The following is a 25,962-nucleotide window of genomic DNA, read 5'->3' as shown; positions in this document are numbered from 1 at the left end:
AGTTTAGGGTTTTAGTTAACACACTTACTTACGTACTTACTTAAGTAAGTACATTTATTAACAAGCCACAGTAAGCAAGCTATATAAATAAAGCTTTTAGTTTGTTGTTATGATTGATTAAACTCATTTAATAATTACAGAGGCTTCACCAAAAGAAAAAAAGATTTGTTGAAAAATGAAACAGAAAGACGTTGACCACAAAGGACGAGGTGTGAAACATGTCAGATGAGAAACAATAAAAAGCTGCAAACCTGCAGCATAGAGAGAGTGCACGGCTCCATCATGTGACACAGGAAGTTGTGCATGCATCTCGTATCTGCATCTGTTTTTGTTTCAAAGTCACAACTGTGATCATAACTCTCAATGGGAGGCTGTGGCGCAGTGGACTAGTGTGTTGGTGTTCGGATCGTTGTCCCTGAGACACTTCACCCCAAATTGCTCCTGTGGGGATTGTCCACAGTATTGAGTATGTAAGTCGCTTTGGATAAAAGCGTCTAACAAGTAACATGTAATGTAATGACATAAATCATATTAAAGGGCCCATGTCATGCTTTTCTGGTTATCACCCGTCTCCTAGTGTGTTATGAAGATTTTTCTGCATGTAAACGGTCTGCAGAGTAAAAAACCCTCAAAGCACACCCTGTAGCGAGTAAATCTCTAACACAGAAAACACCTGTCGATGCTGCCCCAGAACGCCTCGTTGGAGATTTATCTTTTTCAATTGTTTGCTTCCTGGGTTCTGTGACGTGTGAGCACCCAAATCAACAACAAATGACCGGATTGGCCCAAATGGACCAATCCGCGGAGCACCTCACACACCAGGATCCCTTGGCTAACTAACAGGGAGTCCCCATTGACCTGCATAGAGCTCCCTGAACGCTGGTAATAGACGAGTTGGGATCAAAGAGAAATGCTCTCCACAGACCCATTCTCACAGCGTTATAAACCTTTTTCTTACTCAATATCAAGCCACACTTATTGTTTTTACTTCGGCTGTGAGTGCTTGTGTGTGCTCAGGATGAGTTTCGCTTGTTCTCGCTGTATCTGCAGCTCTCAGCAGCAACGAGCCTCGCAACGTCCCGACCAATCGGAGCACACTGGTTTCACAGGGAGGGGGGGGCAGGAGCTCCAACAAGCCGTGTAGGACAGAGAGTGAATACACATACTATACAGAGATGCTGTATGAGAAACCAATGTGAGTTTGGAAAATTGCACAATATAAATCTATTCTAGTAGACCTCAACAATGGAATTATGATCAGTAGAAATGGCCATGACATGGGACCTTTAAAATACAAAGTGGCATTTATTCACCCACCATGTAATTTAGTGCAAAACCTTCACTCCATTTGACTTTTTTGATGGTAAATAATTTTACAAATAGGGATGGGAAAGAAAAACTGTACGGTGAAAAGATACAGACTGCCAAAAAAAAGGAAATTGGTCAAATTGATTTAAAATGATAAACTACCATATATAGTACAATATGTATCCCACAAGATATTTAAATCATCGCTGGTTTTGGATGTTTTTAAGAGACCAAATATTGACTATATTGGGGATAACTGTTCAAATCAAGGTGTTAAAAGTGGCTTCCTAACAGTATTTTTGTAAGTGTAAATAATGTACAGTTTAAGAGTTAAACAAGTAAAGGCAGTATGGGTCAGAGTAACTTAATGACAAAATACCAACATGGCCATTTCCATATATGGTGGTTTTTACTTCGCTCAAGCTGCTGGAAAATGAAGCTTCCTCATTCAAGTAAAAGAGCTTCACCACATGACACACAGTGAGAAATGTGTCAGATAAACCGGATACATCCACTGAACCAACAGTAAATGTGTGACATTTTGGTATGGGAACAGCAACACACTGCTGCTGTGATGGATTATCATTCAAACAGTACAAAAGATTGTGTTCAGATAACACATGTTGTTGCTTTGTAAGCACAGGTTATTATTTCAAACATTATTTAGAATATGAGGGTAGATATTGTTTGTCAATGGAGATGATTGTTGTCCTTAAAATCACATGTTATTTGTCCAATCACCAGTTACACCAGCCGATACAAATGACCCTTGGATTTCATGTTTGTTTTCTTTTTGCAATAAATCAAAAATACATCCAAAATTAAAACAAACTCCTGAAAATTAAGTAGGTAAAAAACTCAAACCTGACTGGAAAGCCAGGACTATTCAGTGGTGCAGCCAAATTACTTTCAGAAATGAGAAGAAAAGTTATCAGGAAGATGCAATAGCTGGTTATGCTATGTTCTTATTTTCTTCAATTGCAGAAGATATTGCAGAAGATAAAGTGGAGGTCGACAGGAAGACATGAGGACATCAGCTGGGCTCAGCTCTGTGGCCTCACAGAAGGAACATTTTGTGTAAGAAGGTTCTATCCCCATGCCAGTGTGGTGTCCTTCCACAGACCACAGTCCCAAAAAATATGCAGTTTAGGTTAATTGAGGACTCTTAATTGCCAATTTGTGTGTTTTTTTCATATTTGTATTCTTCGGTCCTTTGTTTATATTCAGTGAAGGAAATAATTATTTTATCCCTTGCCGATTTTGTAAGTTTAACCATTTACAAAAAAATGAACAGTCTATAATTTGAATGGTATGATTCTCTCACTAATGAGAGACAGAATATCAAAAAGAATATCCAGAAATGTACATCATATAATTAATTGTGGGAAATAAGTATTTGATCCCCTTGCAACAAACAAGAATTCTGGCTCCCACAGACGGGTTACATAAGTCATCTTCCTTTAATTAAAAAGTACCCCTCATATCAACTTGTTACCTGTATAAAAGACACCTGTCCACAGAATCAATCAATCAGATTCAAACCTCTCCACCATGGGCAAGACTAGAGAGCTGTCTAAGGAACTCAGGGACAAGACTGTAGACCTGCACAAGGCTGGCACTGGCTACAAGATCATCAGAAAGCAGCTTGGTGAGAAGGAGACAACTTCTCACCATGGAGGTGGAAACATTATGCTTTGGGGGTGTTTCCCTGCTCAGGGGACAGGACAACTCACTGCATCGAGGAGAGGATGTACGGGGCCATGTAGCATGAAAATCTTGGCCGATAGCCTCATTCCCTCAGTCAGGACACTGAACATGGAGGGGTCTTCCAGCAGAACAATGACTCTGAACATACGGCCAAGGCAACACAGGGGTGGCTAAAGAAGAAGAGTATTTAGGTGATGGAGGGGCCTAGCCAGTCTCCAGACTTTAATCCTACAGAAAATCTGTGTAGGGAGCTGAAGCTTCCAGATGCCGAGCATCAGCCTCAAAACCTGAAGGGTTTGGAGAGGATTTTCTGCTAATAAGAATAGGGGTTAGGGGGGTGAGACAGATAATCATTATCATCTGAAACATTTGAAAAAAAATGAAATTTTAGTAGGCCCTACATACCTTCAAATTTGTTAATATGGGTATACTAACTGAATGCTGGATGATAACTGCGTTTTTAAGTCAAAATATATTTGGAAAAATACATGATAAGGATATAATGCACTTGTGTGACAAAAAGTTCACAATATCTATTCATGTTGTGCTCAAATATCCTGCTTTAAAAGGTGAGATTCAACCAATTGTATATATCCTCTTTAATGACAGGAAAAACTAAATGTGCCATTCATTAAAGTGCATTATTACATGGCTTAGTTGAATACTCGATTCTGATTGGTCAATTCAGAACACGTGACACGTTGTCAATACCGAACAGACAGACCGCTGTCAAGGACTTATTGACATTTGTTAAGGACGCTCACATCTGCAGAAAGAAGTCCGTTCGATTTAACTGTATACAGCAAGCAGTTTGCTTTTCTTCATGCCGATCTAGATCCCTCCACTTCGCGTCGGGCTCCTGATCAGCCTGTCGGTGTTCTTTTCCCCATAATGACCGACTCGCAGCACATTATCCCTTACTTCAACAAGTCACAAGCTCACATGCAGAAACACACTCGCACACACATGCACACATACTATATATATATAATATCTGTGAGATCACAAAGGCAATCAAGACTCCTCCTCCACATTAAACTATAAGTTGGGGCAGCTATTCTGAGCTACTGAACAGAGCTTGCTGTCAGCATTCACGGTAAGACCCCTGAGTTCTCCCTATGAATCTAATCGTTTGAGTGGAATCATTTTTTCTTACAATTTCTAAGTCTTTAGGACCAATTTACACTGACATTTTGAACATTTCAAAAGTACATTGTTTGACAGAGTCAGTGTCTTATGTTCCTTTCTATTTATTCCATACAGATGACAAGGCTGTGGCCTCTCCTGCTCCTGTGTGGGTTATGGAGTCCTCTGTGTCTGTCAGCAGGTGTAAGCTACATCGGGACACCCCAGGAGTGTGCAAAGGCGGAATTTGTCCCAGGTTACAATCTGGGTGGAGAAGGCTTCGACATCGTCACAATGGAGCGGAAAGGGGCCTATGTCATTGACATGGAAACATGGAATCTTGGCAATGGCACTTGCAGGCTTTACAGCAACAGCATAGCGAACAGAGAGAAACAGAAGGTCCCAGCCACCGTGATCGACTGGAGAATCTACCCAAAGTGCAATCTACATGTCTCCAGCCTACTCTACGATTCGGTCGAAACTCTCGCAAATGACACCACGTCATCCGTGTCCAATAATTGGAAACTTGGCCTTAAACTCCCGGTAGACCCTTCTGTCAGTCTTGGTGTTGGCTTTGGGGGTTCCCACTCCAAAGAAACACAATTTGCCATCGAGAAGTCGAAAAAAGACCGCTACACCTTCTTCAGCCATTCTGTCGACTGTCGCTTCTACGGGTAAGTGTGTGGACTGATATTCGTCCTCTAGACTTTAACTCTGAAATGTACCTTGTCAGTAATTTTATTGAAACATGCTCTGATGTATATTGTTCTGGATAATTGGCAAAAATGTCAAGCAACATGAACAGTGATTTGAATGAAATGGGACTGTGAACCACTGTCACAAATGTATTTTCTTTCTTTCGTTCACAGCTATAGAATGGAAGACAAACCTCCACTGAGTCGTGCATTTCAATCAGCCGTGAACTCAAATCCTTCATATCACGAGCTGATTGACACATATGGTACACATTTCATCACACGAGTGTCCCTAGGAGGCAAAATAAAAGCAGTCACTTCTGTCAAGACCTGCGAGGCATCAATGAAAGGACTAACAGCAACCGAAGTAAAAGACTGCTTGGAAGTCGAGGCTTCTGCTAGCTTTGCAAACACTGCCAGCATTGAGAGCATGATCAAACACTGTCAGGGTAAGAAGAAAAAGTTCGGCCATAGCCAAAGTTTCAGTAGCGAGTTTAGTGAGCGTACCTCAGAGGTCGTTGGTGGAGACAAAATTGATGCTGATGTGCTCTTTAATGACCAATCAAATCCTTCTGTCTACAACCACTGGGTTGACTCACTGAAAAGCACACCAGATGTGATCAAATACAACTTAAGGCCTCTGCACACGATACTTCCAGAGAATCATCCTGCCAGGGCCGGACTGAAGCAGGAGGTGGAGAAGTACATTAAGAACAACGCAGTGTTGAGTCAATGCTCTGAAACCTGTACGATTGGCCACAGAGCCAAAAAGAGGGATCCTTGTGCTTGTGTTTGCAACAGCAATCAGAATCTTAAGTCAAACTGCTGTCCGGCTGGGAAAGGTCTTGCAACGTTGAAGGTCTTTAGACTTTATGCTACAGGGCTGTATGGTGATGTGTGGACTGAGACAGATGGCTCAGTGGAGGTGAAATTTGGGGATCAGACTGAGCGAACTGCCATCATCGATGACAATGACAATCCTAGATGGCCGGAGACATTTCAATTTGGACCCATCACTATCAACTTGGCAAATGAACTTGTGTTTAGTGTTTATGATGAGGATAGTTACTGGAATAGTGATCTGTTAGGCAAGTGTTCAGTTGTTTTGCGAGCCGGAGCTGAGGTGAGAGATTCTTGCATGTTTGATGACGGTACCCTATTCTTCTCCTATGAAGCAGAGTGTGCACCAAGTCTTGGTGGTCAGCAATGTCAGGAATACATACCCTCCCCTATCAGTCCGTCCTTGGCCAAGGTCTTTTACTCTAGAAATGGGGTCCTGCTTGGAGACACTGGGCAGAAGTAGTCGGGGTTAGGTCAGCACTTGACCTGAGAAGTTCTAGCCTGTTTCCCTATCTTTGTTTGCAAAAATAATTATGTTAATCCTCAGATGTAATCCAATATGTGTGTGATAATCGGTTTCATAATCAAACCTTTTACTTTGCTTCTTTCTTCATCGTTACTAAATCTGCCAATAAAGCATCAGCAAAGACAACAACGGTGTCCTGATTTTATGCATTCCAAAATACTTTGTGTTGTTTACATGTAATATTGAAATGATGATTAATGCAGGAGCATGTACAAACCTTATAAACTCTGTTTGGTTACAAAGTACGTCAAAAATGTAAACCAATTCAAATACAATAGAAACATAATAACGTAAGTCTTACTTTATGTTCACCAGTGTATTGAAATAAAAAGAATTTTTTTAAAGAAAGGCCGAATACTAAACTTAGAGAGTCATAAATTGTGTTTGAGTGGGAGAAACAGAACCCAAAATACAAGGAAGAGAAACAGATAGTTGGAGTTAAAAATATATTATTATTATTATTATTATTATTATTATTATTATTATTATTAACACAATAAAGAGGGTTTTATACAAGAAAAGTCAATCCAAAACAGTTATTCTACTAAATATAATTTAATTTGAGTCCTCAGTATCATTATATCTAATTGGCAACATAGGAACTAAAATGCAGAGACAAGAACGGTGGCATGTATAAATAACTAAAACTATATTAAAATGAAAGCCATGCAAAGAGGCAGATTATTCCAAAAATAGCAAAAGCAAAGACACACAGAAATAAAAAAGAAAGAAGACACTGAAACCTAATATAATTATCTTTACAGTAGTAAGAGACACATTATTTCATGGCCTTACAGTACATATGCGCAGTCAAATAGAGCAACAGACATTTGGCATCATGTTCTGGACAGACTGTGTGTCCCAAAAGGTGAACTGAATGAACTGAATGAACTGGTGGGATATTATTTCATGGAAATGTAACAACTTGATTTCATTTGACAAATAAAATGCATTGATTGATTGATAGATACTGTAAATCATGGTCATAAACAGGTAGTTTTGTGGAGGCTTTACATGTAGCCTTAATCTGACTGAAAAACGAGGAGGTGATCTGACTAACAAGGCATTGTTGGCACATTAATAATAATAATAATAATAATAATAACAATATTAATAATAATAATAATAATAATGCATTTTATATTAAAGGTGGTGTAGGTATTTCACTTCAGAAGCACTTTTTGTTATATTCCATGGAATGCTCTTAACATCCCGATACCAATGAATAAATTAAATGCTTTGACAATAAATCCATAAAAAAATTTCAGCTCTGGAAGCAGAGAATATGAGGGTAGATATTGATTGATATAGAAGACCAATCATCTGAGCTGGCCCGGCTAAAATAACTGGATGGCCTACCTGCCTGTCAGCCTTCCATCTCGTGCACAAACTTATCTCGTGCCCTCATTGGTCATGTGCGCGTTCGTGTGTGTTGGAGGAGGGGCTCTGTAAGGAAGTCTGAAGGAAGGGGCAGATTTTTTTCAACTGCGTACTTTCAAATTCTAGCGCACTCGAGCTGGTTTCTCCTTTCTTACATACCCTACCTTTAAGAGGGAAAAGCTTCTTGACCAATCACATGAGCTCATGTCAAACCCTTGAAAAGAATGGTCAGATAAAAGAGACCAGAAGGGGAATAGGAATCAGTGAAATTAAAACCCTAACCCTAACCCTAACACAACTTGAAATGCCTCTTATATTAATATTCATCACCATAAATCTACGTTTAATATAATTTTGCCGAAAGAACTATGTCTATATAGTAACAGTGTAAACATATGGTGTGCATAAAAGCACTGGAGGTGAATCAAATCGTGTTGCAGTGTCCTAATATAACACCTATGTTAAAAGTTGAACCTATATGTTCTAAGTTAGTAATTAACCATTATAAAAAGCGATGATGACACAGCTTGATTTCATTTGCTTTTATTTTCTCCTTTGTTTGGGCCTTGAGAGGCCTTTTAAACATTCTTACTCTTATCATTGTCTCTTTCTATTTAAATGTTGGCTGTCAGCAGAAACAACTGTAGTATATACACATAATTTCTGCTTTGGATATGTCACCTTTGACTTTGATGTAGATGTCATATTTCTGTGTGCTCGGTGATCCTGTTGATTATGTCTGGTAACGGGGACCAGGTGGTTCACTATTTTGAATACTGATTTCTTTTTAATTGATCACATAAGAAAAACAGTCACATCCACAATTATTTTATTTTGTTAGTCAGGAAAGAGTTTAAGTGGGTGAAAATGAAATATTATCATGTATTTATATTTTTTGAATATTATTAGTATCTTTTTGTTTTTTTGGGAGGGAGGGAGGGAGGGGGGAGAGAGGAGAGATTCCTGGCAGAGGAAGCAGAGAGCCTGTCAAAAGTGTTGGCAAAATAAAGCAAAAATATATAAAATAAATAAAGTAAAAAAAGAAAGGATGTGTGATTATAAAAAGTGTGTGAGTATGTCAGCACTGAAACCTGTGAAGTACGTCATGCTGTGTCGATGTCGCCACAAACAGCCACACTATCATATCTCTGCCCAATCTCTGACAGAACCACGCTGCGGGATCTTAAATTATGAAAAGGAGAAGTGAGATGTGTTCGTGTGAACAAAGCTCTTTGTCTATCAAAAATCTAGTTAAAATATGTGTTGACTTGAACATCATAGACATGTTATTACCTAGAAGGGATACACTGCTACATCTCAATAGGCAAAGCGATACTCCCCAGTGCTGGGAGGGTGACTTTAAAAATATATATTCCGTTACAGTTATCCTTTTAAAAAAAGTAATCAGTAACCTAATCTAAGTATCAAAATATAAAACTAAGTTTCCACAGGTAAAACAGTACACCAACAATGAAACACATGAGCACATACTACAGTTTAAAAAAGCAGAAATAAAATCTGAGCTGGCAGAAAAAGTTTTTGTTGAATACACGCAGTTAAGCTCACACACACTATTTTATGAACATAGGTTCACCAACTGAATTAAAAACAGATCAAATAAAGCAAAGAAAGTGAAAACCATAAAGCAGATTCAGGCAGTAGGCGTATAGATTCACACTTAAAGTATTAGCCTACAGAACAGTACAGTTTACAGAGAAGAGATAACATCTGATCCTTTTACAACAGACACTATATGATCTTTTTAGTGTCTTTGTAACATTGTAATCCTGCTAGTAATCCCCCATTTTTGTTTTTAAAGTAACAGTAATCTGATTACATATTTCTGTATGTTACTGAAGGGAATACAGTTACCTTTTTTGTATCCTGATTATGTAATCCGTTACTCTCCAAGCCTTTCTATATCCAACCATGAATTGCATTGGAGGGGTCTCCTGCTACCACACTAACAGTAACACACATTTACATTCCCAAGTTATAAGGTTCCTAGCTTGCTTGTTTTGGGGACTGCAGGAGGAGAACCTAAGAGTTTAGGGCCAAAAAAACAATGAAACATTTTGTTAATGAATTAGGAGGCTTACAAAACAATCCTATTCGTCTCAAAAGCTTGTCTGTTTTCTATTGACACGACATTTCAATCATAAGAAGGAAGATATTGTGCTGCGGCACGGTGAGCTTCCTTTTTTGAGAGTTGTATAGGCCTTAAAGACTGTTTGTCACAGGATAGGCCTCAACTAACTTTGTTGTGCTTCTCATTCCACTCTGCATGTTTTCCCAATACCAAGCCGACCATAATCAGTGGAACAACACAGGGGGCGGTGGCATTGCTTTACAGGCGACACAAGGAATACTGATATTCATAATTATAACCAATTTGCAGTGATTCACATCATAGCATACCACTGATCTAAGATGTGAAGCCTGACACTTTGTTTTTCTCTTTTAAAAATGAATGCTAACATCTTCTGTATAGCTAATAATGCCGATATTTGAGTCTGCAAATAAATCAATAAGGCCCAACGTGCATATAGTTACAGTAATTAGTACTAGAAATCTTTGTGCTGCTCACTTTAAAAAAGATTGTAAGAAGTGTGTGGCAGCATGCATCGTGCCTACACTGTGTTGTCATTAGGCTGAGCATAAAGAAACACAATTATTTGTTTTTTTATTTCAATATGTAACATCAACAATAAGAGACAGTAAATCATTTGAGTTATTCAACACATGGTCAAATATGTCGTCTTTTACGGCTATTTTATGGACTCTCGACTTGTGTTGACACTTTTTTGCCACAAGTCAAACCTTTTTTGTAGAACAAGATAAAAAATTCAAGAAAGTGTATTGTCAAGGTTATTGCACCACCTTCTGGGCAACATGGGACCCCATAGATGAAGACACTGAAATTCTACTTGCTGGGAAAAACAAGTAATGAGGTGAAAGTAAGAGTACACAAACAAATATCTTATTTACTCTATACTAATCATGGTGCATTGTATGCATCTGAATTAAGATTTTCTCTTGTAAGATTAATACAATCATAATAACTTCTAATAAAGTGAGTTTTTGGCGTTCATCATTAATATATTTACTGTTTCGCAAAACACTTGCACAGCCTTCTTTTATTGTTTTATAGTTTTGAAATCAACACTGTCTTGTTGTCCCCCATTTTCTTCTTGTCATTTTATTGATTGACGCTTCTCTAGAATAGGAGTGAGTTGAAGACTTTCCCAACAAAGCAGGGTGGTTGTGGAGTTGGACCAATCAACAGATTTCTATAATAGAAAAATGTTCTTACCTTAGAAAACCTTATTTCCAATTGGTCACAGACAGAACCAATCTCAGAACCAAATGACTTTGAATCTGTCAACAATTTGGCCTTTGGGGGCGGTATCCAATACCTCTGCTGAGACTTCCTCTCCCGTTAACCGGTCATGGTCTTGACAGCCTGATTAGCAATTTGATACCCCACAATTGAGAGGGTTATGCAAATGAGGCATAAGACTCAATTGTTTCATAAATAGCCAGTTTACAAGCACACTTCCAAGTCACCAGCCATAAGTGGATCTAGGTTCTTATGGAATTGGGATGCTATGATGATACAAATTCAACACAGGCCGAATTCTGAAAGTACAAACTTCAAACAGGCCGAACCACTCTGACTCCAACGGAACCAGAGCATGTCCAATACCACCATTTTGTACCAATACTAGAAGATTGCAGATTATTGTTTATAGAAATGAATACAGTGCAAGATACTGTATCTGTTGATTCATTATCATTGATTGATTATTTTTGCATACATGTTTTGTCGTTCATTAATAGGACTTCTTCCTTTTTGAGGCTGCAGCAGTGCTTTCAGTCTCACTAAAGGTAGCTGCAGATAACCGCAATAAAACTCATGCAAACACGGTTATCTTCCTCCCACTCTCTATTCTCATGAACCGCTGTTCCCTTTTCTCTGAGGTAATAAAACGACTGTGGGTAAATTAGGCATTACTCTGACCTCATGTTGGGGACATAATATATGGTGGCAGGTTAGGTAGTTCTCTGTTTAATAAAATATGGTTACAGGTAGTTATCTGAACAGTTGTTTCCATGGAGAGTTTGCATTAAAACAAGATGTGATGATAAGTTGAGTGCTATAAATCATTTGAGTGTTGATCTGCTCTCCCTTCAGGGGAGAAGACGTGCATATCGTGAAGAGCAATGTGTTTGGGTTGCCTGGATGGAAATAAGTGTGTGGATGTTGGTGTGTGTCCCAGAGCCAAGCTGTATCTTTTGTTGTCTGAACGTATACAAACATTGGAATGCTTTTGTCTTATACACATATAGAGATGCATGCCTGTGTCTTTAGGCATTAAGGGGTTTAATGTGTGTAGATCAATGCATGTTGGTGTGTATGCATGTATTTATACTCTGAAGATCCAGCCAATCACTTTGCCTCTGTGTGCTATACATAGACGGTGGATACATCAATTCCCTCGTGTCACACACACTGCTCAAGTTCAGAAACTTGTGTTTGACAGAAGGGAGAAGACAGACGAGAGCTCATGAAGCCCAGAATCATAGCTGTAACAGGTGAATCTGTATTCATTTGGCGACATCTTGATCAAAGTTAAGATGTGATCAGTTTCTGTTTAAAGCTCAGCTGTGCCATTCATACATTTCCATCTCATACTGGTATATTAACAGAAAATAAGGGTGATACAATTTATTTGTTTGTTTTTTAATCTAAAATGATTTCTCCAAAATAAATAAAACAATGAATTCATAAAGATTTAGTTTAGTTTTTAACAGATTCAAAATGAAAGATTATATATAAGATTATTCATATATATTCATTAGTCATATTTACTTAGAAAAATGTGCTTATGTGAAACAGCTGTTGTGAATATTTCACATTTTTAGTCATTGCTGTGTGGAACTAGCGTCACTCTGTGGACATAATATGAATGCCAGCTTTTCAGAGGTCCCACATCATCCTAATAGAGGTGGACGGCTGCCTAGTGCCCTCTGTTTGAACGCAAACCTTATACTATTCCAACCAATGTGAATTTAATTAAAGCGCTCATCAACAGCATACATACAGCATAACTATATTACTTGCAGTAGTGGAATAAAGGAATATTCCAGCCTTTATTTTGACAAATGATTTTCTACTTTAATATTCCAGGAAGATTCTGTTGAGATATAAGACCTCTTCTTCCAGGAAGTCCTGATCCTGGTCCAACATAATGGAAATGAAAATGTGTCTGTGGGTTGGATGGAGCGGTGTTGGATTGATGTGGGGCACACACACACTGGTGGAATGCGTGTGAGTGGGTGTGTGTGTATGCAGAGGCGCGGGAAGGTATTTTGAGTGGGGGTGCTGAGGTGCTGGACTCCAGTGAACACTATTACGGGCACTATAGAGCACGCACAAAAGCACTCCCCACACCAAACACACAGTACACCCGCGACTGTTACAATGAAGGCTCGATAATCAGCTCACGGCATATATATGCAGGGGTGAATTGCTATTTTTTAGTGGAGAGCGGACATCACTTCTTCTAGGGGGTCCGGTGGGATGCTCCCCCGGGAAGATTTTTTTTAATATTGAAGTTAAAAGCATCAATCTGGTGCACTTTGAGAGCAACATTAAGACATCTATGGATACATCTCTCAACACCCAGATGAAACACAACTGTAAGCAGATGTTCTTTTTCTTTATGGATATTTTACACATCACTCCCCTTTCAAACTGCATTCTTGTTTTACTGCCATATAGTATTTCATAACTGTTTTTCCTTTATTCTCTTATTGTTTTTATAACTAATGATCATATGAAGGTGTGCCGCAGAAATAATGTTTTGAATAATTTGTGACCAAACCGTTTGAGACCCACTGAGATAACTTAGACTAAAGTCTCTCAGTCTGAGAGGGGAGCTCTGCTCCAGCTTGTTGTGGAACAAACAGCTCCGTATGTCCGTTAGTGCAGCAAGCTAACCAGATGCTAACAACACGGTCCCTGCTGTTGGCACCGGTCCCTCTCTCTCTCTCCCTCCCTCTCTCCCTCTCTCACACACACTAAATGCGCTATTTCCGCACACACACACACACAGAGCCGAGCTTGAATGACACAAGCACACTTTTATTTCCATGCAACTCTCTGATTGGTCTGGTGTCTTGCCTCTGTTGCATTCACTGAACACGGGAAATTACACTCCTGCCTTCCTCTCTAGTGTCTTGATGAGGTTCACGTAGGTCAGGGGTTGGCAACCCGCGGCCCACGGGCCGCATGCGGCCCTTTAAACCCTCTGCTCTGGCTCCCTTGAGTTTAGACAAAAATAAGAAGGAAATAAAAGTATTTGTAGGACTATTTATATTTTGTTGCATGGTTGAAAATGTTTCATAGCTTGTATTTTCAGGTGATACTGTGACACATAAATAAAAAACAAAACGGTTTTAATTAGATCAACTAAAATATGCGTCACATCCTGCTACGGTCCCGCGCGTGAGCGAACTATGGATAAATCAAAGAAAAGTACCGGAGGAACACAGGATTTATTTCTGTGTGGACAGAGTTATATGCTTTCAAAGCAAACGATGCTGGTTTACCGGTATGTTTCATATGTAGAGAGAAGTTGTCAAAGGTGCTGCAGCCTTTACGCATCGAGGAACAACACGGGAGAGGAAGACAGCTGACGATCTTCAGTCATAATTCAATGGGGTATGTAATTTATTTCAGAAAACACTTTTTGTTATATTCCATGGAATGCTCTTAACGTCCCGATAGCAATGAATATATTAAATGCTTTGACAATAAATACATACTAAAATTAATCTCTGGAAGCCGTAGCGCTGTAATAAGCACGACCAATCATTTTAGCCGGCCCGGCTAAAATAACTGGATGGCCTAACTGCCTGTCAGCCTTCGATCTGTGCACAAACTTATTTCGTGGCCTCATTGATGATGCACGTTCGTGTATGTTGGAGGAGGGGCTCTGTAAGAAAGTCTGAAGGAAGAGGCATATTTTTTCCGGTTGTGTATTTTCAAATTCTAGCGCACTCAAGCAAACTCTTTTTAGGGTGCAGCTATATGTTTTATTTATTTCAAAGTGGGCCCATTTTAATATTTTTTTTCCCTTCAAATGTGCTCCCAAGGACTCCCCAAGTGCTGTGTTTAATTTATTTTAAGGTAGGCCTGTGTATTATTTTTTAATTCTCCTTATAGGAGTTCTTTGTTTCTTATTAGAGGTTAACAGTTTTATATAATGTTGTAAATAGCCTAATAAATGCAAAAAAAACTGTAGTTTTTGTCTGACATAACAATAAATACAACTTTATGAGCTATGAAATATGTTTTGCGTCTCCAGACAAAACAATGTTTTGGAAAAAGGAGAAAAATGGCTCTTTTGGTCAAAAAGGTTGCAGACCCCTGACGTAGGTGAACCATAGGTTCACGGTTCATGTATTATATTATTGAGGTAAAATTGTCCGGGGCTACAGAAAAAACATTCGGGACAGTCTAAAATATTATTTTACCAACAATGTGGAATTTATTGACTAAATATAACACAGATTATGCACAGCGGGAGCAGCAATAACCGTCAAATAATAATTCAGAAAGGGGAGCTCCACACCCCCTGCCTGCCGCTAGGGGGTGCTGCAGCGCCCTCAGCACCCCCCTTCCCGCGCCCATGTGTGTATGGAAGATAAAACATGATTACGTTCGCTTTACGGGGAACAGTGGTGTGAGAAAATGCTGCTTTTTGATGACACATTGCTGAATACATTGTTTGACTTGAGTGTTAAATAATTTGTTTTAATAAAAATGGTTGACAGTTGTAAAATGTAGTAAAGCACATTTACTACTTGCACTTCACCTGAGTATTTTCTTTTCATGCTACTTCATAGCAATATTGTAATTTGTACTCCATTAGATTGATCTGACATCTTAAGTTAGTTTATAGATTCAGATGATCAAAGTATATACATAAACAAATAATACATATTGACATATAATAAAAAATTACCACAAAATATGCAAAACGACAACAAAGAAATACACAAAGAGATACACAAAACAACACAAACTAAGCTAAAAAGCTCTAGATTCTGTGTCTTGCTTCTGTGTCGGTGATGGGGCCTTTAGGGAATCTGTTCCCAGGGGCCAATCGTCTTATGATCAGCTTATGCCAACAGCACTTTTGTTTTTACAAATATTGTAAAATGGACTTAAAGTGAATGCCTTTAAGTGAAGTGAAGTCTTAAAGTGACTTTAAATGGCTGATGAAGTGAGTGCTGCTTATCTTCATGACTGAACGTGGTTTCAGTTGACTTCGAGGTGTGCCGTAGAGAGAGATATTGCAAACAGATGGACAGATCTTTATACTACAGTGATGCATAGTAACTGTAAGCAGAAGGGGCCACATCAAAGTACTGATCTCCACCCCTTTATCCTCCCTCTCCTCTCGCCTACTATCAAACAATCACCCCTTTACCAGCACCCATTCTTCAGACTCACCCGCTTTTCCAAAACAGGTCATCGTAGTTCTTCAACTTGACAATCTCCTGCTGTCTTGGCTTATCCACACCCCATTCCTTTCTCCTTCCCTTACTCCTAGAAGAAAAGAGACAGAGGCGAGGGGATTTGCCTCACGCTAGGTAGCTGTTTTATGTGAAGCATATGAGAGAGGAGAGAAGAAAGGAAAGAGGTTTTTTGGTGAGGCTTGAGAGCCAGGAGCCCACTCGAGGAGCAGTGGGTCTTAGGGCTGGATGATTTGTTTGGAGAAGCCCTCTGCAGCCAAAAGGAGGATTAGCTGCACGCAGGTTCCCATGGAACCATGGCGAGGTGGGGGGGGCTCTAGAGGTTACCACACCCTGCATCACTGCACATGCATGCAGGCACATAAGGCGCGTTCACACCGCAGTACTTTCCCCACTTTAGTTCATCAGAACTTAGTTCTTGAGAACTCTTTAGTTCTCATGAAATAAGTACAGATCACGTTCACACCGGAATAAATTCCTGGGGGAGGATTAGGCAAATGAAGCCGCTGACTTCGCTTCTTCTTCTTCTGCTTTGGGTTTACTGGCAGGCCCCAAACAACTTCACGGCGTATACTGCCCCCCAAAGTCTCCGGCCGGAAGTCCCCGGAGTTGGGGACTGGCTTCAGCAGCTTCTACTGAAGCCTTCCGAGTAAATCGCCAGAACGCCGACACCTCATCATCACTCCACCCCTCCCATGTTTTTCTTTTGTGTTGCCATTAGTTAGTCTCTCTGCATTTCTGCGCTGGGCTAATACTAATGATGCTAATGCGAGGATAATAAAATGGCGGCTTCACAAAACCTTTTAGGAGTTTTACAGGGCCCAGCCAATCAGACATAGGAAAAATGTTCTTCCACGAAAGTACAGTTGCTCTCTAGCAGGGACTGAAAACTGATGGAAAAGGGGGTAAAAAGGTTCTCATGAACTAATTTTAGTTCCGGCTCTTTTTGGTGTGAACACGACATTTCGGAACTATATCGGAACTAAAGTGGGAAAAGTACTGCGGTGTGAACGCGGCTATGGACACACATGCACAAAATATGCACTTACAGCAACAAACATGTTGAAGATCATCACAAAGAAGGATCCCTCTCCCAAGATGCAATAGGTTAAGTGTGAATAGATTAAATATAATACATTTACAATGACTTAATTCATGTAGATAAATAGTACAAAAGTAATGAATAACTTTATATTTATAATATTCTTCTATATCCTTTCTATCGCTTCCTTGTTCATGTTTTTTGAAACAAGTAACCATGATTTCCTGTTGATGTACCCAGAATAAACCACATCTACAGTACAAGATGAACCGCAGCAAAAACAACTTAAACATCTATGTGTTGCTTTCTGTTCATAGTGAAAATCTGCAGTCACTGCAATTCTTCATACAAAGAAGTCGTTGAGAAACACATCACAACATCCCTGTATGTCCTCCGTCTACACACTTTTGATACATTTCCTTCTCTTCAGGTCTGAAATTTGTATCTTCAATATACCTTATGCTAAAGTGTATTTGCTAACAATAGTCCTAGAGCAGGGGTTCTCAACCTTTTTTGGGCCAGCGCCCCCCTGTCCATTATCCAGGTCTCTTACCGCCCCCCATCAAAATAAGTAGACTTATTTTCTTCCCTGAATATTAATGTTGACTAAAATTCTGTGTTATATCATTTAAAAAGAATGTCACTGAATGCCAAATAATAGATTTGATTTAACTGGGCAGTTGGAATATCATGATCATTAGTTTACCAGAGAGCAGAAAAGCCATGTGAATGTGAATTAAAATGATATTTATGAGTGTTAAACAAACTCAGACAAGAGCAGAGAATACAAACAGACTGCTACGGAACAGCAGCAATTTCACACATGTCCAGTGCAGAACAAACAGTAGGCTACAAAACTGTACATTAGGCCTACAGAACTAACAGGTCGGAAAGGTGTTGCATTTCGCCGAATTGCGGGGGGGGGAAGGTTAGTGTGAGCCCTGCGCTTGGTGGTTCTCCACCAGTTTCTTCACTGCGGGTTGCAGAGAACTTAGTTTCAGTCGCAGTGCACCTGAGGCCGTCAAGTTCAAGCGATTGCGGTACTTGGACTGCATGTGAAGGACCTGGCTGAATCCCTGCTCCACGAGGTATGTGGTTGGGAAAGCCAGAAGAAGCAGCCTCGCTTTCTCCCAGAGAGCCGGGTAACGCTGAGAGTATTTGACCCACATGTTGCCCCAGCCAGAGGTGCGGAAAATAGCCTGGGCCTCATCGTCACTCTGGATGTCGATGAGATGCTCCTGTATTGCTGGCTCGCATTCCGCCACGTCCGCCTGAAAGGGCTGCACCACCCAGGTGGGAACATCGAGGTCCAAAAGATCTCTGAAGCGGATCTTCAAATCGGCATTCACCATCCTCAGGTGGTCTGTGTAAATGAGAAGGCGCTCATCGGTAAGAGCCTCAGACACCTGCAATGAGTATAACCAGGACATTGTTATCGGTGCAGAATGTTACCATCCGATTTTAAACTGGTTATTTTATTGCTAATTAGTTTACTAATTGATGTTTCTTTATTCTCATAATACATTCAGAACATAAGTTATTTATACTAACCAGGAACACAAATATAGTGTTGCATAGAGTAGCCTACATTTATTACATGTATCATTTATTATTATCATTATTTAGTAGCCTAGGCTAGATCACCTTGGTCAACAGCGGGAAATGAGCAAACTGCCTCCTGCCTATGCTCTGCCGGTATAGATCCAGCCTGGAGGTGAGACTGTGGATGACCGCCTTGCTCTGGATCAGAGTAACTCCTTTTCCTTGGAGCTTCAGCGTTACTTCATTCATTTTGCCAAAGAAGTCTGTGAGGTACATGATGTCGCAGCGGCTGGATGACACCTGTTCCCCGAGAGCTGCATCCACCTCCTCCAGGAACTCCACGATGCTGTCAAACAGCTCACAAAAACGAGCAAGGCAGTTTCCTTTTGAGAGCCAGCGGACATCAGTGTGGAAAAGAAGACGCTCAAAGGTCTCATCATTTTCCTGACACAGCTGTCGGAACAATCTGTTATTCAGGGCGTGGGCTTTTATTTTGTTTATTGCCTTTACTGCAACATTGAGAGACTTGTGGAGAGGTGGACTTTTAGATTTGGCCACAAGGTTGTGGCGGTGCAAGACACAGTGGACTGTGAGGACATGCGGGACCTGCTCCTTCAGCAGAGTGGTGAAGCCACGGTACCTGCCAACCATGGAAGGGGCGCCGTCAGTAGCACATGCGAGGATGTTGTTGATCGGGATTGACTTATCCTGTAGATAAGCATCCAGTGCATTAAAAATGGTCTGGCCCTTGGTGTCTGTGACCAGATATTTGGAAAATAAAAATTCCTCAGCCATCTCCTGACTGTTGGAGGTGCTATAGCGGACATAGGCCATCAACAGAACATTGTTGTCAGAAGTGGTTGTCTCATCCAGCTGAAGGCTGAATGGAGTTTCCCGCAGGATGGCACACAGCTGCTCCTCTGTATCAGCACCCATTTCATCAATCCTGCGTGCTACGGTGTCATTATTGAGTGGGATGGATTTCAGCACCTGTGTGGGATCACGCTCCATCACAGTAGATATGACCTCTTTGATGGCAGGGAGTACCAACTTCTCTCCGATTGTGAACGGCTGCCCACATTTGGCTATCAGCAAGGAGATGTTATATGACGCTATTAGCCCGCTGACAGTCTGGGTGGTCTTCCAAGCGAAGAGACTGCTGATGGTGCTCCTACCATGTTTCTCTTTGAGGGCCTGGAAGAACGGACGCTCCTTATCTGCCTTATCCGGGTGGATCTTGGTAAGGTGCTCCTTTAAACGTGAGGGTTTCATTCCCTCATTGGAAAATACATGTTCGCAAAGTAAACACATTGGGAGTTGTGCATTGGTAGGAGACGGTATGAAGCCATAGCTAAGATATTCAATAGAGTACTGTCTGCATTTTATCTTTTTCGCGGCCATTTTGCTGATGTGATATGATTTTTGTTGTTTGATGATGCTAATATTTAGGGGGGGGTAGTGTCACGATAACGCTAGAGGGCTAGCTGGTGACATGACAAGACATCGTGCCGGGAGCGGACCGGAAGTCGTTGTAATTTTGAACAAACATAGCTCTGTGTGGAGCAGCCTGGCTAGCCAGCTCTTCCATGTCGTAGCAGACATAGAAACGGGTATTATTTTCATAAACTGACCACTTAGTTCGAATCTGTTAGTGGAATTTGTCATATCAAAACATATCAAAATTTAACAAAGTGACACAGATTATTAACAGTCGCGATCCCAAAATTACAACGACTTCCGGTCCGCTCCCGGCTGCTTTTTGTAGGGTACGTTCGTAAATGCGCTCAGAGCGCTCCGAGCGTCCCCGTTCCACAGTCCAGAGCGCTGCGCTCTGAGCGCTCACAGCTGGGTGCTCTGGCGGAACAGACGGGTTGTCCGAGCGGACTGACCGTTCGTGCATTTACGAACGTACCCGTAATAACACTGCTGACAGCTGACCAATCGCAAGCAGAGTTGTGGTTTCCTATAGCAACAAAAGATGCTGACAGCTGCTTTTTGTACAGGAAAAGACGCTGTGGCCAGCGTTTTTCATGACAAAAAGACATTATTCGTGAACGCCCCCCAAGAACACCTCAACGCCCCCCTTTCAAAAATATTGCTTCCAGCGCCCCCCGACGTTCTCTGAACGCCCCCTGGGGGGCGGTACCGCCCCCGTTGAGAACCAGTGTCCTAGAGTAAACCCTGCTTTCAGGTTGCAATTTTCTAACTTTGATGGAAACGTTTTTAGACATGTTTTGGTTCAACCGTGTCATGGTTTCTTTCAAGGATAGGTTGTGCTGCTGTTAGTTTGCATTGTTCTGTATTTTCTATTGTTTCTATTATTTTTGATCTACTCATTCATATCAACGATTGCTCTGTGTAATGCAACATATTTCAAGGCATCTGCCGGTGCAGGAGGTGTTGATACCTCCATCTGCTGGAGCAGATAAAGAACTGTTTGGAGAGAGAGAACGCTCCCAAGTGACACCATGAGTGGAAGTTCACCATGACTCATTAGACAACACACATCTTGTATTTTACAGTGGTACAAAGTAACTAAGTACATTTACTCAAGGGTTTTTTTTAACATATTTTTACTCAAGTATTTCTATTTATTGTTACTTTATACTTCTACTCCACTGCATTTCAGAGGCAAATGTCATACTTTTTACTCCCCTACATTTATTTTAACACCCACTTTGTAGATATAAAAACACTTGATATGTTGATATGGTATAATGCAGTACTGTACTACTAATCCACACAGTATTTCAATTTTCATACTGTGAAAAGATCCATTCAGCGCATCAAGTGCTTTTACTTTTGATACTTGAAGTACATTTAGCTGATAATTATCCTGTATCCTGTTCATGTATTATTATTATTATTATTAAAATAACGGCCTTTGTGCAGAATTAGTACGTTTACTTTTTGTACTTGAAGTATATTTTGATGCTAATACTTTTGTACTTTTAGTTAAAGGTGGGGTAGGTAATTTATTTCAGAAACACTTTTTGTTATATTCCATGGAATTCTCTTAACATCCCGATAGCAATATATAATATAATATAGCAATATGAATATATTAAATGCTTTGACAATAAATACATACAAAAATGTCATCTGTGGAAGCCGTAGCGCTGTAAAAAGCACGACCAATCATCTGAGGCTCAAATAACTGGATTGCCAACCTGCCTGTCAGCCTTCCATCTGTGCACAAACTTATCTCGTGCCCTCATTGGTCATCAACACGGGAAACCTCAACCGGCCCGGACCATGGATGTATAATAAGAACCGGACACGGAAAGGATTGACAGATTGATAGCTTGTGTTGGAGGAGGGGCTCTGTAAGGAAGTCTGAAGGAAGGGGCAGATTTTTTCCGGTTGGGTACTTTCAAATTCTAGCGCACTCGAGTTGGTTTCTCCAAAATTACATACCCCACCTTTAAGTAAAACTTTTAATTTTTTTAACTTTTACTTAATTAAATAAAACATCTGAGTACAAAATAAAGACATTCTTTGCTGAAATGTACTATAGATGTAGATATTGTCAGTACTTTTCCTTTATCATAACTGTTATTGTTGTATATAGGTTTTATTCTATTTTTAAATACCCCAAAACAAGTCGAGTTCATTGGAGGCCTTCTCTCTTGCGGCTTTCACACCAGCGCTTTTCCCTTTCTAGCTCCGAGCGGGATCTTTTCCGGTTCAAATCCGGTTTCCCTTTTCTGCTCCCGCTCTGTTCACACCGCCCAGAGCTGCCGCTGCTGCGTCATAACGTCACCGTTTACGTGCCTGCTTCATAAAATCCAAACCATGCGGAAATCCCTCACATCGAACGGTTTTCCATCGTTGTGAACAAACCAAGAGGCAAACTCTGGGGAAGAGCCGGGACACCAATACGGAAGTGCTACACACTGCAGTTCATATATTGGCTGATAGGCGATGGCTGCAGAAAGGAGCAATTTCCATAGACCCCCATGTTAAAATGCCCAATTTTACAGCAGAAAAAACATCTTTATACCCCTGGCTCCATATATTTTATTATCGATATAGTTCAGGGGTCGGCAACCCGCGGCCCACGGGCCGCATGCGGCCCTTTAAACCCTCTGCTCTGGCTCCCTTGAGTTTAGACAAAAATAAGAAGGAAATAAAAGTATTTGTAGGACTATTTATATTTTATTGCATGGTTGAAAATGTTTCATAGCTTGTATTTTCAGGTGATACTGTGACACATAAATAAAAAACAAAACGGTTTTAATTAGATCAACTAAAATATGCGTCACATCCTGCTACGGTCCCGCGCGTGAGCGAACTATGGATAAATCAAAGAAAAGTACCGGAGGAACACAGGATTTATTTCTGTGTGGACAGAGTTATATGCTTTCAAAGCAAACGATGCTGGTTTACCGGTATGTTTCATATGTAGAGAGAAGTTGTCAAAGGTGCTGCAGCCTTTACGCATCGAGGAACAACACGGGAGAGGAAGACAGCTGACGATCTTCAGTCATAATTCAATGGGGTATGTAATTTATTTCAGAAAACACTTTTTGTTATATTCCATGGAATGCTCTTAACGTCCCGATAGCAATGAATATATTAAATGCTTTGACAATAAATACATACTAAAATTAATCTCTGGAAGCCGTAGCGCTGTAATAAGCACGACCAATCATTTTAGCCGGCCCGGCTAAAATAACTGGATGGCCTAACTGCCTGTCAGCCTTCGATCTGTGCACAAACTTATCTCGTGGCCTCATTGATGATGCACGTTCGTGTATGTTGGAGGAGGGACTCTGTAAGAAAGTCTGAAGGAAGAGGCATATTTTTTCCGGTTGTGTATTTTCAAATTCTAGCGCACTCAAGCAAACTCTTTTTAGGGTGCAGCTATATGTTTTATTTATTTCAAAGTGGGCCCATTTTAATATTTTTTTTCCCTTCAAATGTGCTCCCAAGGACTCCCCAAGTGCTGTGTTTAATTTATTTTAAGGTAGGCCTGTGTATTATTTTTTAATTCTCCTTATAGGAGTTCTTTGTTTCTTATTAGAGGTTAACAGTTTTATATAATGTTGTAATGTTGTTATAGCCTAATAAATGCAAAAAAAACTGTAGTTTTTGTCTGACATAACAATAAATACAACTTTATGAGCTATGAAATATGTTTTGCGGCTCCAGACAAAACAATGTTTTGGAAAAAGGAGAAAAATGGCTCTTTTGGTCAAAAAGGTTGCAGACCCCTGATATAGTTAGATTCCACCTTCATGATTATGGATCTGTGAGTGAATTGTTTTCTAACACAACCCTTTTATTTATATTAGGTCTTAAGGTTTTTGCATAAATTAGGGCGTGGTCACATTGAGTGACGGCTCTGTCAAGTGACTGCTGCTGCTAGCTTCTTGTCTCTCTGCTAGCTGCTCCGTGAAGCTAGCTACAGGGACTCTGCCTGCCTGGTCAGTTCATCCAGGAAACACAACTTGAAGCCGGCCGTGGTTGTTTGTTCTTCATGCTTATATATCGGGCTATTGTGACTCGCTCTGCGGTTAAAACAGACGGTGCATGAATGCGGTTTTGTGAAATTCGAGTGCTTTATTTATGTGTTAATGATTTTAATCTACGTAATGAATGTTAAGGCTTGGGTTAGCGTGTAAGCGAGTGGTAGCTACATCGGTGCTAACGATGCTAATCGTAGCCTCCAAGTTAAAATCATAGACTGTATATATAAAGGTTAAAACAAAATAGAGAAGTGTTAAGCGTAAAGTGGGATAATACTGTTGAACAAACAGCTTCTGTTTGAGGTTGATAAAATAAGTTCATCCTTGTAACTTAGAGAGATGATTATTATGTAGGTAGGAACTGTATGCATCGCTAAGGTTAATTTAAATTGGCTATGCTCAAGTATGTAGACAAGCTAATGTCGAAGTAGTAGTGTATGTGAAATCAACCTCACAATAAGATGTGTGTATATTACAATTATTAATGTCATATTTCAAGATGATTACTTAGATATTACAATATGGTTGGTTGAGCTGGAGTTCATTATTGAGCTCACACGTTAACATCACAGTCATATCTGAAGAACGAACCCATACCTTGTTGTTTTTATTAATTGCATTACCAAATTGGTATCAAATAAACAGTAAGCATTGGTAACACAACTTCCAAAGTTACAGTAAAATAAAAAGGACCCTGACTCGGACAATACACATTCCAACATGTTCAACAGAAGAGAATCAGTTATATTGTTTGTATACATGGTACTTTACATATATATCTGTTTGTTTAAGCTGTCCAGGTGATGCAGACAGGCTGGACCAGAGAGTGAGAGACAGAACTGGACTCCTCACAGCAGTGAACTTCAGCACAGGTACAAAGACTCTATTTTTCACACTGTACAAATAATCAAGAAAGATATTGGTTTAAATGAATGAAGTATTGACTTTAATACACTGATATACATTCCATTAAACAATACTAGATCACCTACACAACAGTGAAGTTGAGGGTTTTTTCTGTGCAAAAAGTTACATTTAGATGTTAACAAGCAATATGATTTTGTCAGCTTTCTAATTTAATGTATTAAAGGCAAATATATTTAACACATAGTGAGAATTGCTACTATTTATCTCTGAATATTGTTCAAAAAACGTGGTAAAAGTTATTCTTTCAGTGAGACAACAGAGCAAGCGTCTACAATTGCACTACGTTTTGATAACAGTTAAATATTATTTTGATAATAACATATATTTCATTGTTGATGAACTTCATACTTTTCATTCATAATCTGATTGTCTTTGTAGCTAACTGTTGGAATAAAAAAAAAACATTTAAATTACAAAATAATTATATCTATAGCCCCTAAACACACAAACACACCGCTTTCATAAATAACACACTTGTTCTGCAATAATATGTTTTATGTTTCCTGTAATTTTTGTTAGGTAAGGACATGCCTGAACGACACAACATTTTCTCCTTCTCTGAGGGTCAAGAAGAACATCCAAGAGGAACATTAAAAGCTGATGTTATGAGATTTTGAGACCAGTACACTAAGAAACTACTTTTATTGTAAAAACAGTCAGCTGATCGAATGCACCTATTTCCACATCTACACTCCATCAGCTAATTATTTCTATTTGCCTCGCTTTATGAGCTTCACATCACTTTTGCCTTGTACCGCAGAGTTTGCAACGTCACAAATGAATGGGGCCAATCTTCAGTCTGATGTGAATGTGTAATCTAACATTTTCAGTAAGAATAATGGACAAAAGCAG

At 39.9% G+C, this 25,962-nt stretch overlaps 2 protein-coding genes across 3 annotated transcripts; one reads left to right on the top strand and one right to left on the bottom strand.

Annotated features, from left to right (window-relative positions):
- Positions 1–2,366: 2,366 nt before the first annotated feature.
- On the top strand, positions 2,367–6,324 carry LOC307038967 (perforin-1-like). Of its 2 annotated transcripts, none has more exons than XM_079680641.1 (3): positions 2,367–2,385; positions 4,279–4,814; positions 5,010–6,324. In XM_079680641.1, exons 2-3 carry the CDS (start codon positions 4,279–4,281, stop codon positions 6,136–6,138), a joined length of 1,665 nt encoding a protein of 554 aa, XP_079536767.1. In that variant the 5' UTR covers positions 2,367–2,385; the 3' UTR covers positions 6,139–6,324. The 2 variants fall into 2 exon arrangements, with proteins under 2 accessions (XP_079536767.1, XP_079536766.1); XM_079680640.1 differs by lacking the exon at positions 2,367–2,385 and adding an exon at positions 4,094–4,111.
- An 11,355-nt stretch (positions 6,325–17,679) lies between these two features.
- Positions 17,680–20,873, bottom strand: LOC307022425 (zinc finger BED domain-containing protein 5-like). The gene is made up of 2 exons (XM_079655236.1): positions 18,815–20,873; positions 17,680–18,576 (listed from the first exon to the last, which is right to left on the bottom strand). Exons 1-2 carry the CDS (start codon positions 20,111–20,113, stop codon positions 18,100–18,102), a joined length of 1,776 nt encoding a protein of 591 aa, XP_079511362.1. The 5' UTR covers positions 20,114–20,873; the 3' UTR covers positions 17,680–18,099.
- Positions 20,874–25,962: the final 5,089 nt, after the last annotated feature.

Source organism: Notothenia rossii, assembly GCF_949606895.1.
Source record: "Notothenia rossii genome assembly, chromosome: 1".
NCBI lineage: Eukaryota > Metazoa > Chordata > Actinopteri > Perciformes > Nototheniidae > Notothenia > Notothenia rossii.
This window is presented reverse-complemented; position numbering and strand designations above follow the sequence as displayed.

Coding starts and splice junctions, on each gene's coding strand:
- LOC307038967 (XM_079680641.1), top strand. CDS start 4,279: ATGACAAGGCTGTGGCCTCTCCTGCTCCTGTGTGGGTTATGGAGTCCT. Junction 4,815..5,009: donor GTCGACTGTCGCTTCTACGG/GTAAGTGTGTGG, acceptor TTTCGTTCACAG/CTATAGAATGGAAGACAAAC.
- LOC307022425 (XM_079655236.1), bottom strand. CDS start 20,113: ATGGCCGCGAAAAAGATAAAATGCAGACAGTACTCTATTGAATATCTT. Junction 18,577..18,814: donor ATTTCCCGCTGTTGACCAAG/GTGATCTAGCCT, acceptor TACTCATTGCAG/GTGTCTGAGGCTCTTACCGA.